General features: G+C 40.3%; 3 protein-coding genes across 5 annotated transcripts in view; 2 read left to right on the plus strand and 1 right to left on the minus strand.

Moving 5' to 3' along the window:
* Positions 1-168, minus strand: part of ehmt1b (euchromatic histone-lysine N-methyltransferase 1b) — a 58,221-nt gene extending 58,053 nt beyond the window's left edge. Inside the window, exon 1 of the mRNA XM_061847577.1 lies at positions 17-168. The gene's annotated coding sequence lies outside the window, so the exon portion shown is untranslated. The remainder of the gene's footprint in view (positions 1-16) is intronic.
* Positions 169-1,247: 1,079 nt separating this feature from the next.
* Positions 1,248-8,172, plus strand: LOC133515243 (microtubule nucleation factor SSNA1-like). Of its 2 annotated transcripts, XM_061847589.1 has the most exons (4): positions 1,248-1,286; positions 1,383-1,523; positions 6,950-7,149; positions 7,984-8,172. In XM_061847589.1, exons 2-4 carry the CDS (start codon positions 1,472-1,474, stop codon positions 8,074-8,076), a joined length of 345 nt encoding a protein of 114 aa, XP_061703573.1. In that variant the 5' UTR covers positions 1,248-1,286; positions 1,383-1,471; the 3' UTR covers positions 8,077-8,172. The 2 variants fall into 2 exon arrangements, with proteins under 2 accessions (XP_061703573.1, XP_061703572.1); XM_061847588.1 differs by having other exon boundaries at positions 1,253-1,523.
* Positions 8,173-9,581: 1,409 nt separating this feature from the next.
* LOC133515245 (microtubule nucleation factor SSNA1-like) lies at positions 9,582-15,941 on the plus strand. Of its 2 annotated transcripts, XM_061847591.1 has the most exons (5): positions 9,582-9,672; positions 9,826-9,900; positions 12,244-12,443; positions 13,757-15,193; positions 15,845-15,941. In XM_061847591.1, the coding sequence occupies exons 2-4, from the start codon at positions 9,849-9,851 to the stop codon at positions 13,847-13,849; spliced, it is 345 nt and encodes a 114-aa protein (XP_061703575.1). In that variant the 5' UTR covers positions 9,582-9,672; positions 9,826-9,848; the 3' UTR covers positions 13,850-15,193; positions 15,845-15,941. The 2 variants fall into 2 exon arrangements, with proteins under 2 accessions (XP_061703575.1, XP_061703574.1); XM_061847590.1 differs by lacking the exon at positions 9,582-9,672 and having other exon boundaries at positions 9,750-9,900.
* Positions 15,942-16,061: the final 120 nt, after the last annotated feature.

The following is a 16,061-nucleotide window of genomic DNA, read 5'->3' on the forward strand; positions in this document are numbered from 1 at the left end:
CACAAAAAGAACTTACCTCTATTGTTCGGTGTTTCTTTTGTCTGTTTATCGATATTTCTCTCACAGCTAACCGTTTTTGTAGGTTCAAAAATAGTAGGATAGGTGTCTACTGTTAATGTTTTCTTTTGTTTGGTGTAAAGATGTGGTGCGATGGAAAATTTAGGGTCTTGTTCCAGAAACCGTTCTTCGAAGTGATCATTGCAGATCTGCATATCTCCCTGGCTGATGAATGAGCCTCAACTGTGACAGCCACAGCTTTATTCTGTTCGGTTTACCCCACGGGAGGTTAAAGAACGACAAATTCAGGTGCGATTTCTCAGTTTTGTTGCAGATTGGTCCACAACACGTCGGGATCTTGGCATAGCGAGAAAGATTTGTCAGGAATGCTAAGCACAAGTGACGTCATGGGGCAGGATCAAGGGCTCTGGCTGTGAAAGCTGACAGATATCAAGATAGTTTGGATTTCAAATCTGTTCTTTATTTTCAACTACTTATCTTGTACCCACTTTTTTTTTCAATTAATGTACAAAATATATGTAATATTACTTCAGATTGAAGGGTTTATTGTACATAGATATTTTGGGCGAAGCCTTTAAGATATGTGTGTATCTAGTGCCATATGCCTTTAGGATTTTAAGTGCATCAATGTCAACACAATTGTTAAAAAAAAACATTACTCAATGTTCAGGTATTTTTTTTTTTATTGATAAATACTTGTTTTTGTTTTATTTTTTGGCAAAAACATCGAACAAGCTGTGTATTTTATGGTACAGTTCAACAAAAATTTTCGCTTAGACAAGATAACTTGCACTCCATTTGGACGTTCCATATTTTTAAAGTACATCCAGGTGCTGTTTGTTGATTACTTTTGAATGGTTGGAGATGTATTTAATAATAGAATAATTTTGAGAAAACACGCAAATGATAAAATATATGGTAAAATCCTATTTACGGGGTAAAATTATATTTACCGGTATATAGCCAATAAACCATATTAGTTATCATTTCAAACCAATGTGTGGCGGAAAAGTATTTAAACAGTTTGCACCACCAGTTTAACCACGGAGAAGAAGAAGAAGAAGAAGAAGAAGAAGAAGAAGAAGAAGAAGAAGAAGAGAAGAAGAAGAAGAAGAAGAAGAAGAAGAAGAAGAAGAAGGAGGAGGAGGAGGAGGAGGAGGAGGAGGAGGAGGAGGCGAAGAAGGAGGAGGAGGAGGAGGAGAAGAAGAAGAAGAAGAAGAAGAAGAAGAAAGAAGAAGAAGAAGGAGGAGAAGTAAACGCAAATTTAAGTGTGTTCCTGTAATGTCAATTTTTCATCAGAAAAGCATCTGAGGCAGAGTAAACTTTTTTGTTTTTATTTAACTAAACTCTCGTCTCATTGTAAGTCATAGGTTTGGCGGAACTCCGCCCCGCACTTTAATTTTGAAGTTTGCAGATTGAGAACTGTTAACATCGGTTATCTGCTGACTCCAACATGAGCCAACAAGCTGCAGCTCTGCAGACCTACAATAATGAATTTGTCAAGTGTAAGTAGTTTATTTATTTGGAATGTCATGATGGAAATACGGTGATAAATATACATATGTTGCCGTTTATTTCTTCAGAAGTAGACCACAACTGTTTAAAGTTAATACTGGAAAGTCCAAAGTGTCTTAACAAACATGAGTAATGTGGTCAATATATTATTCATTTACAAGTCTTAAAGCATTGTTTTTCGACTTTTTTTTTTTTTGAGCCAAGGTACACTTTTTTTCATTCAAAAAATCTCACGGCGCACCACCTCCAGTGTAAAAATGAGTTTTTGTTGCCTATATGAAGAATATGCAGTCGTTTTTACCAAACCCGTGAGACTGATTCCAAATGAAAGATAGCTTTCCCTGTATTGCCTCACATCAGAGACTTTCCGCGAGCAAACCGTCTTTGGTTTCTTTTAACCTCACCTCATACTTGGGCATTCATCTGAGTCAGAATTTCGTCCAGAGTCCTATTGACCCCTCCGTACAGGGCACTTAACCACGCCTCCTGAAGTTACGTCACCCCACGTGTGCTAACCTCAGACAAACAATTAGCAAAAATGGCGTCGCAGGAAGAAAAGACTAGAGCAAAATTGTCCGATTTACCAGCTGAGTTTTCACTCGCATTCTTACCGAATAGTGAAATATCGTTGAAAAGCAGACAGCGGGTCTTCAGGTATTTCAGCGAGGGGTATTTCAATGGTATTTCCATGCATATCGACGGAGAAACCATTGATATTAGCGCGAGATCTTTCCGGAGTCAGAGGAAGACCGAGAACCCACATAATATAATATATTATAACCCAAAGACGAATTCGTCATTGACAGTTTCCTATTTTCGTGTTACATATCACACTTGTGTGCAGAATCTGTATATGTATCTGTATAGCCGTTTGTGAACCGCCGTATGAAGGAAAAGAAGAAGGCGAGGCTTGATTTACGAGTTGTTTCTCTCGTTTTCTTTGTGTAACGTCACACAGCGCTCCCCTCAATAATTATTCTTGAATTAGTGCCGAACCTACGTAAGTCCCGACCGAGTACGACAATCACTACTTTAGAGTGTCCTCAAATATCCTTCCTTCAGTCTTGGTGTCTCGGTGCACGTCGAAGGCTTTTAGGACTCGCTAGTCCGTTTTAGCTTAGCTCGGGAGCCGCCAAACAGAGACACGTTTGTGCAGTCAGATCATCGCAAAATATCGCTCAACACAGATCAAGTGTGTCAATCATTCACACGTAGCTATGCTATGCAAGCGTAGAACTGCTAATTCATTTACATGAGAAATGTATTCAAAATCAAATATAGGGCATACCTTCGTGCAAACACAGTCCGGTTTACCGTAGCCGGCAACAAAGCGACACGTTTGTGTAGTCAGATCATCGCAAAATATCGCTCAACACAGATCAAGTGTGTCAATTATTCACATGTAGCTATGTTATGCAAGCGAAGAACTGCTAATTAATTTATATGAGACATGTATTGAAAATCAAATATAGGGCTTACCTTCATGCAAACATATCTGTTCCGGTTGATTGATTCAGTTGATCATGCGGTCTTCCATCGAAGACATTTTTCGTACTCGGTCTTCTGTTCCGGTTGATTTTAGATGGATTCAGTTGATCATGCCGTCTTCCACAAAGTTTGATCCATCGAAGACATTTTTTGTACTGGGTCTTCGGTTTTGGAAAGGGTACGAATTGAACTCCCCCAACTAGCTATACTGGACCATGCAACGTTGTCTGAGGGAACAACGGGTGCAAAAAAGGGGGCGTGGTTTATGCAGATATCTGGCCTCTGATTGGTCAGCGACGCGGATGATGCAATTTCTACGGAGGGGTCAATTCTGAGTTAAAATCTTTCTTTTTCAAAAACTTCTCCATCATTGACACCGTAAAGCTTCTTTAGGAACAATCCAACTGTCACCACCACCTGACGCATCGCAAATCAAAGTAATTACTGTAAATTCCGGCCTGCACAGTGCACTGGATTATAAACCTCACCCAGTACATTTGTAAAGGAAATACCATTTTGGTACATACATAAGCCGCACCTGTGTAAAAGGCGCAAGTGCCCAGATTGAAACACGAGATATTTACAAAGAAAGACTGTACACAGAGGTTTTAATACCTTAGTTTAGTTTAACATAGCAACAACATGGTAGCACAAACAGGGCTGGTTTAAAAAAAAAAAAAAAAAAAAAAAAAAAAAAAAACAGCCACGGCAGCTACACCAAATAGGTGAAATTGAATTATTTCCCACGGCACACCAAACACTGCTCTTAAGATCTAAAGCAGCATTGTCCAAACTTTTTGTTGGGGCTGCATACAGAAAAACATTAAAGCATGCAAGGGCCGCTTTGACATGCTTACTGTATTGGAAATCCTTAAATACATCACTTCTCCAATCCCTATATTTTTGTAGTAGTCTTATATGCAGGGATGAGAATTTTCCGCCGTTGGCGGAATTCTGACTTTTTCAGACCAAAATAACCATTCTTGAGATAAGCGCAAATCAGTTGAGAAAATTTCGGGGGGGTAGGGGTAGGGTATTGTGCGCCTGCCTCTCCTCTTGTTTTACGATGTTAGGCTTTTACGAGCTGGTAAATAAACAAAGCCCACCCTTGATTGGATCAAGTGGAAAGTTTCTTGTTCGACTTCCTTGTTCACTTTAAACACGCTGCATGATATTATTCAGGCATGTTTCGTACCTTCTTAAAAATATTTTATATTGTTTGTGATAATGCCAAAAATTTTATAATGCACTTTTGCAAAAATGTCATAGGGATGAGAATTTTCCGCCGATCGGTGGATTTCCGACTTTTTCAGACCAAAATGACCATTCTCGAGATAAGCGCAAATCCTTCGGTAGGGTATCGTGCGCCTGCCTCTCGGTGGTGGGCTCCGAGCTGCAAGTTCAGCTTAGTGCTCGGACAAGCACGACTATCATATGCCGTTCTAACTTGCTCGGTAGTGTAAATATTTGCATTTTGCGACATAAACATTAAAACTTGTTTGCGGCAGATTACTCGATTGGACAACAGAGTTATACAGTATAACGATCCAATCATCTTAGTGGTTAATCGAGTTTCACCATTGCCATGTACATGTGTTCTCGGTTCTCAGAAATCGCAGTGTAACTTGTTAGTTAGCCAAGTAATGGCGCGTGTGACTTAGATAGCGCAAACTGAGCGACCGTGTGTTCAAAGTTTTATGATGGCGAAAGTGTTAGAAAAAAAGGATGAAGATCGAGCAAGGGCAAGTGACAAAGATGCTGGAATCAAAAACTGTTTCAGACGGGATTGCCTTAAAAAAAGTGTAACCGTGCAGATAGGACCGAAAACGGTATCAACAATGTCTAACCAAACACGTACAAAAAGTGGACGTTCCTGGCAAAGTGATGTGCACTCTATGTTCCGATAGGAGCAAAAAATATCCAGGAGGAAACTCAATTACCCCCTTCGACAGACATTTTCACTGTTTTTCCAAATTGGTCATTCTCATCCCTGTATATGGCATTTTTGCTTTGAGTATAATCTCGGTTTTGTCAAAGAGGGTTACTAAATGCCTTTTTAATGTTACGATTGACATGAATCTAAGTTCAATATCGATTACTGTATTTAATAAAGGGGAAATCCAGTGGTTTGCATTAACAATGTATCCAATAGGTCATGTAATATGTACTCTATCTTGACAATGTCATGTTATATCCTCTCTCATTTAATGGTGTTTTGAGAAGATTTGTATCGACGATTATGAATTTTCATGGGCGCTGCCATTTTCGCAAGTCACAGGGCCTACGTGGGCATATGTGAGGTGTAACGTGCCGATTACATGGGACACCATTATGCCCAGCGCTGATTTGTGAGATTTATCCTCATCTGATGAAGAAATTGTGTCGGTTGTTTAGGAAGACGGAGGAATACTTCCATACAGAGCAGTGGAGCCGCGAGCTCGCTCGGCGGTCAGTAATGTTGAATATTCAGATGGTTCTTCGGGCGGAATGACGCGGAGTCTGACGAGCTCTCTCTGCGCCGTGCCAGAAGCTCGCTCTGCGCCGAGCGGCGGAGTCGTGAGCTCACTCTCCGGCGGAGTGAGCTCCTGGGTCAGCGGGGAGCAAGCTCACGGCTCCGCCGCCTTGTACGAAAGTATTCCTCCGTCTTCCGATCAACCAATACTGCTTTTTCTTCACTTGCTCGGCGGCATTATTTACAGCCACAGGATCAAATCTGTATGGAAGTATTCCTCAGTATTACCTAGCGGCCGAGCCGCTCATGGCCGTGGCGCTCACGGATGTGTATGGAAGTATTCGTCAGTCTACCCGATCAACCGATACTGAGGATTTAACGTCACATTGTCCAGATAGAGTACATATTACTTGACCTATTGCAGTGATGAAAGTCCTCCAGATTTTCCCGGAATTCCGGATTTTTAAATTTTCATGAAAATTGCTCCGGAAAATTGAGGAAAAATTGCCTAAAATTAATCCGGATATTAGTTGACTACATTGAACTAACATGCGTTTGAATTCGTTGTTTTGCTTTCACGAGCGTAGCCATGTTGAGGCACTAACACGAGCATGCGCCAAAACAACAGTTATTCACCTGGAAACAGGAAATGCAAGTTAACCGTACTGAGGATGTACGGAGCATGTACGAAAGTGCGTGTTCAGAATTGCTTCACGTAATGCGAGCGCATTTACGTCGAAAGTCATCATCATCATGAGCTATGTCAAAGGAAATTCAGTTACACCAGGGGTGCTCATTGCGTCGATCGCGAGGCAGTGTGACGGCGTAAAAACAACTAAACAAAAAAACATTAGACTATGATCCACCTCGTCGCTTGATTCAGGTGTGGTCAATACGTTGAGCGCGTGCACATAAAGGCATGTTCTAGCAAGCCGGCCTCGGATTTACGGCAGTCCCGTGATGCTTGGCCTTTTGGGAACTTCTGCCCAATTTTTTTTTTTTTTTTTTTGGGTCAGGACTTGGAAATTTTACTTTCAATTTTGGTCTGAATTTTGTTCACAGATATCACCAGAATTCACCACAGCCATCCGTTTTTTCAAACATTTACAGGGAGGCATGCCCCCGTACCCTCCTAGTGCTCGCATTTGTATTTTCGGCAATTTTCACCAAAGTCCACTTTCATCTCTACGATTGGATACAATATTAATGCAAAACACTGGATTTCCCCTTTAATGTTAAGATGGACGTATTTTTAAAATTGCATCATTTAAAATTATAAAATGTTTTGTCTAATTGGCCTAATTGAGGTAAAGTTACTTTATGTTCTCATCCAGACTGGAACACACCAAATGTTGCTGGTTTGATGTTAACAAGCATTTAAGCTTTGTTCGATGTTGTCTAGACACAGACAAAAAAAAAAATATATATTTTTTTTAATTATATATTGTATATTTTTTTTAAATAACTTAATAACAGGTTATGATGACCTTTGTTCCAAACGGGAAGAGTTGAGCAGTCAGATCAAGTTGGAGGAAGAGGAGAAGGAACGACTCCAGCACGACATCCGCAGCCTCTCGGAGAAGCTGAGCCGAGTTAATGAAAGTCTGGCACAAAAAATGGCTGCACATGACACCATCAACCGCACCATCGCCGAGACCGAGGCTGCGTACAGCAAGGTGTTACACCTCATCAGTTGAATATCGTTGTTTTCAGATTTTATACTCTTCATTCACACTATGCCTTTTTACTATTTACAAGTTCATTTCAGTTGACCCATATCATTGTGTCATGGCTGGCACCATTTAAAATTAACCAGGAGTTTCCCCTACGATTCGGGTGTGGTTGAAAATGGAGGGAAAAGCCCAGAATACAAACATGTTCTGAAGCCCATAATTACAGTCATATAGTATACTAACAAACCTGAGGATAAAGAGACACCTCATGCCTTTAAACATCCGCAGTTGAAGCCAGTAGTTTATATACACTGTGCAAAAACACAAAATACTAGCTGAGAGGTGGATTAATTTCATTGACGGTAAAAAAAAAAAAATTAGTGTAGGCTACCATGATTTTTGTCCAGGCCTTTTTCATTTTTTTTCATTTTTAATGATTCTCTTGAATGATAATTCAAAAGCAATTTCTGATTTTCATTGGTGGTCAGTATTCATTTATCTATTTTGTTAGTTTTCAATGTTTCCGTGACAATTCTCTGTGTAACGGCATGCAATGGTGACACATCTGTAGCAGTTAACATCAATATTTATCATAAAAAAAAAACCCCAACAATTTTCCATAAAACACATGATACTCAACATTGTGCATATTTTATGAAAAGGAACTCTGCTTCATTACTGTTTTAGTCCATCAGGAAATAGATGGGGCATCTCCTCAACTGGCATCACTTATCATAGAAGCCACTCTTTTTCAAGAAAAACTGCGCACTTAGGTGTGCAAACACAATCTTTGATCAATTATTATGATTCCTATTATTTCTTGCTCTTCTCACACAGATCTTGGAGAGTTCACAGTCCTTACTGAGTGTTCTGAAGCAGCAGGCAGTAAACTTCAGTAAAACCTCAGCGCCCCGGAGGAAAGAGCACTAATATGTGGAAAGACTACAAGGAAGGAACTCTTCCAAGATTTTGACCATTTGGATTTTGTTTTAGATTTTGCAGCAATAAATCATGATTAGCACCCAATGGTTGACATCACGTTTTTCATTTTGATGTGTTGCATCACACCAGTGGTGTGGTTCTCACTCTCAGCAAGGGTTCAGGTGTGATCCTGTTCACAATTTGACTTTGTAGTGCAGTTAACTAAAAAAAAAAAAAAAAAAAAATCGACCACAGCTGGAATAAACTGCTGCACACAGATACAAATCAATTAAAACAAGTTAAAAACAAAACAGCCCCAGTGCCTCAAGTTGAAATTCATAGAATGAAAAATCCATCATGGTCCAATAAAAATTATTTTAGATCTATTGCACTTATGTGCCACTTTCGTCATTTCACTGGTGTTAGTGTGACCCCCTCACCCCCACAAAAATGGACAAAATTGACAACTCTTTATTCAAAAATTGCACTTAATGTGTTCTTGTGTTGTTGTTTTTTTTTTCCTTTTTGTCCACAATCTCACTGACCCGAGGCTTTAAGTCTGACACTCCTATAAGAAGACCCCAAGCTAAAATCACGCAATACTGGAAAACTGATTTCACCAATGACGTAGACTCGACTGCGCACTCTCCATCCAACGTTGGTTCCGCCATGGTCAACAGGCTGTGGTTTCCGGTCAGGGTAAAAAGCGTTGTAAATAATGCACACGTTGTTATGGAAAACGATGCAATAAATCTATATACTCGGCATGTTTTGGATTCTGAGCGACATGAATATAATCTAAACATTTGCAGCATGCTCAGGAAGGTTCAAAAGATACATTGACACCTACATATGTAATAGGAGGTACAGACCTTCACGATATTGTTATAAATACATAATACTGGTAAAAAGTTACTTCTTCGCTACCGCATGCACGGTTTCGGTTTTGACAGCTAACACTACGACAAGAATTAACCATATCGACACCAAAAATACTGAAGCTGACGTATTCAGATATTATGTTTCACAATGTACAATTGTAAGGATATCAAAGGATGCAAACTTTCACGTGAAATAGTACCCAAAGCAATGTTTTGTCCTGACCGGAAGTTGAAGTCGAATTACTATTACTAATTATAAACTATTTCCTCCACACGTAAGGCACAGGCAAAGTTGTGGTAACCTTCCATTTAAAAAATAATATAATAAAACAAGCAATTAAAAAAAATACGATAAATCTTGCCACTTTAAAGACTCATGTGGAAATGTTGAGCAACTTTTTAAAAAATGACCCACTAATCAGAATCAAAATCATCTTTATTTCGCCAAGTATGGCAGGAACACAAATTTTCCCATGATGTGAATGGATTATTAAGAGAGGCAACCATTTTTAGACACGATACTTTTGTAAAAGATTTGAAAAACACTTGTACGTAATTAACAAATGACATTGACGCAATATTGACGTCATTTAACATATAGCATTCTTCAGCCACAGCAGTTTTATGCATTATCCATTTCTCAACTCCCTTATCCTCACAAGGGTCGCTGGACTTCGGGCGTAAGGCGGAATACACCCTGAAGCAGTGGCCAGTCAGTCGTATGGCACGTATCGACATTCTCCCTGAGCTAAAATATTTAGTTACCAGCACATTAGAAACGTGCAGATTCGTAACCCTTTGAAACGTCACAACAAAGAACTTTATTTACGTGTGCAACATAAATGTCATGCATGATGTGCGTTTCGTTCCCTCGCAGTTCATGGACGTGACTTCCCCACCATGAGCCAACAAGCTATCGCTTTGCAAAATTACAATAATGAGCTCGTCAATTGTGAGTGATGTTTGTTTTTTTCCTCATGCCACTGTTTCAATTTTATGTGTACAGTATAATTTTGTTGGAGTCTCTCCAACAAAGTCATTCAATGGCAGCTACCTTCAGCATATTTTTTTATACACTTACCACCCACACGCAATTACTTACTTTACTCTCTCTGGATGTACTGTTTAATGTGATGATTATTCAAGTGAGACAACAATTATTTGCCGTTTAACTGCATGATACATGTTAACTTGTAATTTTCTGCCATCTGCGGTTCTACCTTTGTAGGGGAAAAAAAACTTCGTTTTGACTATATTAACTTCATATAAATTAGAATTGTGCTTTGACCTCAGCAATCTGTGCTCTTTTTCTTTTCTCCTTAAGTGAAGTTGGCTTTTCATCTGGATAAAAAGGAGCAGTTGTATACCACCTCACGATAATTATGTTTTATTTTTTCATATTTGGAAATATCTCTCGCCTCATTATTTGATGTGGTCCGCCAACGAAAATCATGCATGTCGACTTCATGTTTCTTGCTAAAATACCAAAACTGGAAATGTACTTTTCATAACATGTTGGTATTTTATGTACTTTTTCTTACTCCCCCCTTTTAATGTAAATTGATTGATGGTTTAAAAAAAAGCAATGTTAAACTGGCTTCCGATTTCAAAATGCAAGTTTTCCATCAATCTAGGGAAAAAGCTGTCTTTGAGTCTGCCTTTTGTGGGTCCTGTAACGCCTGCCACAGGTTCTTCCTAGTCCAAATCCAGCTACCCAGATAGCCCAGATGGGTAGCTGGATTTGCTGTTCTCGTTAATTCAACCCAAATGTGCAACAATCTGTACTTTAAGTGCGCTGCAAGGTTGCACTTACCAGCATTGACCAAGGTTGAGGCAGGCGGATCAAGAGTCTTGTGTGTTGGCATTTCTCCATCCCCGGAGAAGGGACAAATAGGTGTTTTCGCACCCGAGCTCAAACCACTCATTTTCTGAGAGCCATTTATTTTCATGCAGAATACTGCATTCTATTTAGTCTATTATTAAAGTACTTGGGTGGGTCAAACTTTACAATATATGCTAAGTTTTAACTTTTAATACAAGATGCGAAGAAACTTCCTGTTGTTGACCACGAAGGGACTCGAACCATCAAGCTTCAGAGCCAAAGTCAGGCCCCTTATCCATTATGCCACATAGGATCATACTGCACATCGTTTTAATCTATTGGTGCGAGTTACTGTGGTTTGCAGTCCGTGTTTGTTGACTTGGTCGTGATGACTAGCTTAACTGGTGATTGTTACATTAAGTTTGGATAATGGTGGTTCCTTGAATTTATGCTGGACCGTGAAATGACTGAATATTTTGATGGGAAACAATCCTCAGCGATTGCCTGAGAAACTCAACAAGGGTGTGTTTTTTGGGGTCTTCGCTGTAACATGGTAACATGCCATGTCAATGTGGGTGGAAGTGGCCACGGAACTCTGGTCGAAAATTGCCATTTACAATTCAAAAGTTAACAATTTTTGACCATGAAGGGACTTGAACCCTCAATCTTCTGATCCGAAGTCAGATTCCGTAGCCATTCGGCCACATGATAGAGTGCAACTATTACATTTTGGATAACAAATCCACATAAAACTTGAAATTTTTAATTTTGTCAACTGGCTGCAGTTGTTTGTGAGACCTTGGCGTGCAGGCCATGTGTAGGTCATTTAGAATGTAGTCTAGTAACTCATTAGCAAATGACGCAGCCTGTTTGATTAGTGCTACCTGCAGACATTTTCATTTGTCATCCAATTCGAGTGTGTTAGCTTCCGCTTGGGCTTGCTGCGCTAGTTATCGAAGTTAGAATATGGGAACAGACGACTGCCTCATCGTGTCACCGGTGTCGGCGAGTTGGATCACAAGCATTTTGGAGGAGTGGTTGAAGTCATAGGAGGTAGACCTTTTGGGTGCAGCTGCGATTATATTGAGCGTATGGATGACCAGGTGCTGGTCTATAGCCTGGTCCACTCTGATAATGTCACCCCCCCCTCACTAGGTCCCGCTAGAATGAGACCAATGTGTCGCGAAGGAACAGTGAGTTGGACTCCCCCAGAGCTAGGCAATGGGAACAGGTCTAGTGGGAGTTAACCACTCAGCTGGACTGTGAGATTCAAGTCGTGGAAGTTGGAGCAAATCAAGGGGCGAATGCAGAATTCATCTTTAGACTTCTAGACTTTTTCCTTTTCTTTGGGGGCACTCATTCTTTCAAATGCTCATGCACAACACCTTTCCTGCAGGGTAGATCAAATCAGTGGAAGAGCATCCATGTGCAGTAGAGTTAAGACATCCATAATTGTTTTCTGTTCCCCTCCAGGTATTGAAGACCTGTGCTCCAAGCGGGAAGAGTTAAACCGTCAGATCAAGCTGGAGGAAGAGGAGAAGGAACGACTGCAGCATGACATCCGTGTCTTCTCTGGAAAGCTGAGTAAGGTCAATGAAAGTCTGGCACAAAGAATGGCTGCACGCGCCACCTTCGACCGCACTATTGCAGAGACAGAGGCTGCTTACACCAAGGTGTGCATCCGTTTCTGACGTTAATAGGTTAAAGAACTACTGGACTAGATTAACTCACCCATTAACCACGTTTGAAAAGACCACAGCCACATTATACATTTTCTCACAAAACTGAGAACACTACTTACATTTTTGTAAACACAGCTATTTATGTTTACAGCCGCTGGCAACAAAAGTAAACACACCCCTAAAAGATAATGTCCAAGTCATTATCACCTGAAACCTTTTAAGACAGTAAATGAGTCATATGACACTGAGAGGAAAATGGCTAAGTTGGCCCCATTTGGACCCTTCACTTAGGGCTGTTCTCGCTTTTATAAATAGTGCATATAATCTTCTTCTTCTTCTTTTCCTTTCGGCTTGTCCCGTTAGGGGTCGCCACAGCGTTGCATCTTTTTCCATCTAAGCCCATCTCCTGCATCATCCTCTCTAACACCAACTGCCCTCATGTCTTTTCTCACAACATCCATTAACCTTCTCTTTGGGCTTCCTCTCGCTCTTTTGCCTGGCAGCTCCATCCTCAGCACCCTTCCACCAATATACTCACTCTCTCGCCTCCGAACATGTCCAAACCATCGAAGTCTGCTCTCTCGAATTTTATCTCCAAAACATCCAACTTTGGCTGTCCCTCTAATGAGCTCATTTCTAATCCTATCCAACCTGCTCACGCCGAGCGAGAACCTCAACATCTTCATTTCTGCTTCCTGTTGTTTCTTCAGTGCCACCGTCTCGAATCCATACATCATGGCCGACCTCACCACTGTTTTGTAAACTTTATCCTTCAGCCTAGCAGAGACTCTTCTGTCACATAACACACCAGACACCTTCCGCCAGCTGTTCCAACCTGCTTGGACCCGTTTCTTCACTTCCTTACCACACTCACCATTGCTCTGGATTGTTGACCCGAAATATTTGAAGTCCTCCACCCACGCTATCTCTTCTCCCTGTAGCCTCACTCTTCCCCCTCCACCCCTCTCATTCACACAAATATTCTCTTTCACTTCAGTTAATCTTCATTTCTCTCCTTTCCAGGGCAAATCCTCCATCTTTCTAATTGTTCCTCCACCTGCTCCCCGCTTTCACTGCAGATCACAATATCATCTGCGAACATCATAGTCTGAGTGGATTCCATTCTAACCTCATCTGTCAGCCTATCCATTACCACAGCAAAAAGGGGCTCAAGCTGATTCCTGATGCAGTCCCACCTCCACCTTAAATTCTTGTCCAACTTCTCCAGCAACACTTTTTAGATCAATAAGGCACTGGATTTGATGTACAGTATGCTTATGTGATTTCCTGCTCTTCACCCACAGATTTTAGAGAGTTCCCAGTCTTTGCTGAGTGTCCTGAAGTCTGAGGCCGGAAACCTCAGCAAAGCCTCAGAGCCTCGCAAGAAAGAACACTAACGCACCAGAAGTGGATCTTAAACGAAGGGCACTTGTAATATTTAACGAGTTGTATCTTTAAAAGTGACGAATCAGAACATTTGGTATTGTTTTCTGTGACTGTGATGGATAATGAAGTATTAGTAGCAAGTCTCAATATCATACAATACAGTTTGATACCACTGAAAATTATGACCGCAATCAGTCATACTGTTAAATAAATACATCTTTGACAGCATAAATCCAAACTGAGCATTTTCCATGATAGATAAAGTTATTGCTACCTTCTGTTACTCTACATTTTTATTTTTATTTTAGACAGCTAGTCACAAGTTTCAGTTCAGCACTAGTTCTCAAACTTTTTACGCCAAGTACCATGTAGGAAGTATTTCCCTCTCCAAGAACCATGTGATATTAGATCCTGTTATAAGACATAATGCAGTTTGAACACCCCGCACAGATTCTGTTTTGCCGCAAACATAGAAAAAAAGTCCTCCAGTGGAGGAATCTTAAGTGTTTCTGAAGAGACCAGAGGTGGAAGTGTAGTACATTGATGAAGTTATGATTGAGGACTTGCTTTGGGAAATACTTCTTGCAGTATGGAGAAGTCAACTTTTAAACACCCCCCACCCCACCCCATAAACAAACAGTATGACATGCTTGTTTTTTTCTCTATGAACGCTTTGATAATAGATTTTTTAATACGTACCTTTCACTGATGCCTTCACCACTGATGGTCACAGTACAAATATAGTTAAAAGAAATCAAGCAATAAAATAAAATTAAAAAAAAAAAGAATAACAAAAACACGTCAAAAATGTCAAATGATGTAGGAAACGTTAAAATATGTGTAAGCAGTCCAGACTAGCTATGTCTTGAGTTGGGGTTTGAAGATGGAGAGCAGGTGGTAGCGAGTTCCAAAGATGGAGGGCAGTGTGTCAGCACTTTCTCCCACAGTGGACAGATGGGCAGAAGCCATGGTGAGGTGGATTGAAGATGAAGATTTAAGAGTGCCTGAGGGTATGGCAACATGAAGGTTAGCAAAATTGGGTGAGGTGACATAGACGGCTGTGAATGTGAAGAGCGGGATTTTATGTCAGATCCTGTATTGGACAGGAAGACGGATGTTATTGCAGGGCTGGAGTGATGTGGTAAGTCAAGGTTTGTCTTTGTGACAATATCGGTGGTCAAATCCTGGAAAAGCTGTCGTTTTTGTAGTGACATGCAGGGAGACCAACAGGAGAATATTGCAATAATCCAGGCGGGAAGTGACAGAATGAACAAGGACGGCATCAGTCTGGTGTGAGGGATGGACAAGAGAGAGAAACGAGGATTTGAACAAAATGGTCCAGTATAGCCGGAGAGGTAAAAATTCAACCACTGTAGGTGTGTGTGTGATGACACTGTGCTAGACTCTGTTGAAAATGATTGTGTGAGAAATTGTTTTAAAAACTGCAGTCAGCAGAAGAGGATAATGAGTGGGCCAGAGTCAGCTCTTCCGCAGTGAGGGCACATTTTTCTTTAGCTACATTCCGTTCCATGTCAATACTCCCACACTATCATGGCTCAGCTTTCCTCACAAAAGATTTTTGGACATAAATATTGCACAATTTTAATGTTGAGATTGTCAGTCCCAAACCATTTTAGATCCAATCGTCGTGATTAACACACCTCATATCACATGACAATTTTACAAGCATATCATAGAAGACATAAAATAGTCTTTGTCTGGTGTTTTGTCATTTTCGGTTAGGAAGGGGAGAAAAAAAGTTACAAAAACAACCAATTATCTTTATGTGTGTACAAGGCCCGAGGTTGTGATTTGGTGCATGTGCTCGCACCCTCCAGGGATTTAAAAAAAAAAAAAAAAAAAAAAACCTACCCACATTTTCAGTTGACCAATGACTGCAAACATCCACATATATTTATATTTGTTCATTTGATATTTATTTAGTGTACATCTGTACAGGTATGACATCACTTATTTTTCTTTTTTTTTTTTGCTCAAATCATCAGTAATAATTTTACACAGCTGGGAAATGCAGACATCCAGAAGAAAGCACAAGAGGGTGGATAAAATGGAGTGTTTCATCACGGAGCTTCAATGGGGTGACCACCGCAAACTGTTCATTATGCAAGAAAAAGCCAGGAAAACATTGCTGGATGAGTGTACACAAGTCGTGTGTTGTTTTTCTTGGTAACATTTTTTTTTTTTTTTAGGTAATTGCTGGTG

This window comes from Syngnathoides biaculeatus, chromosome 17, assembly GCF_019802595.1.
Source record: "Syngnathoides biaculeatus isolate LvHL_M chromosome 17, ASM1980259v1, whole genome shotgun sequence".
Lineage (NCBI taxonomy): Eukaryota > Metazoa > Chordata > Actinopteri > Syngnathiformes > Syngnathidae > Syngnathoides > Syngnathoides biaculeatus.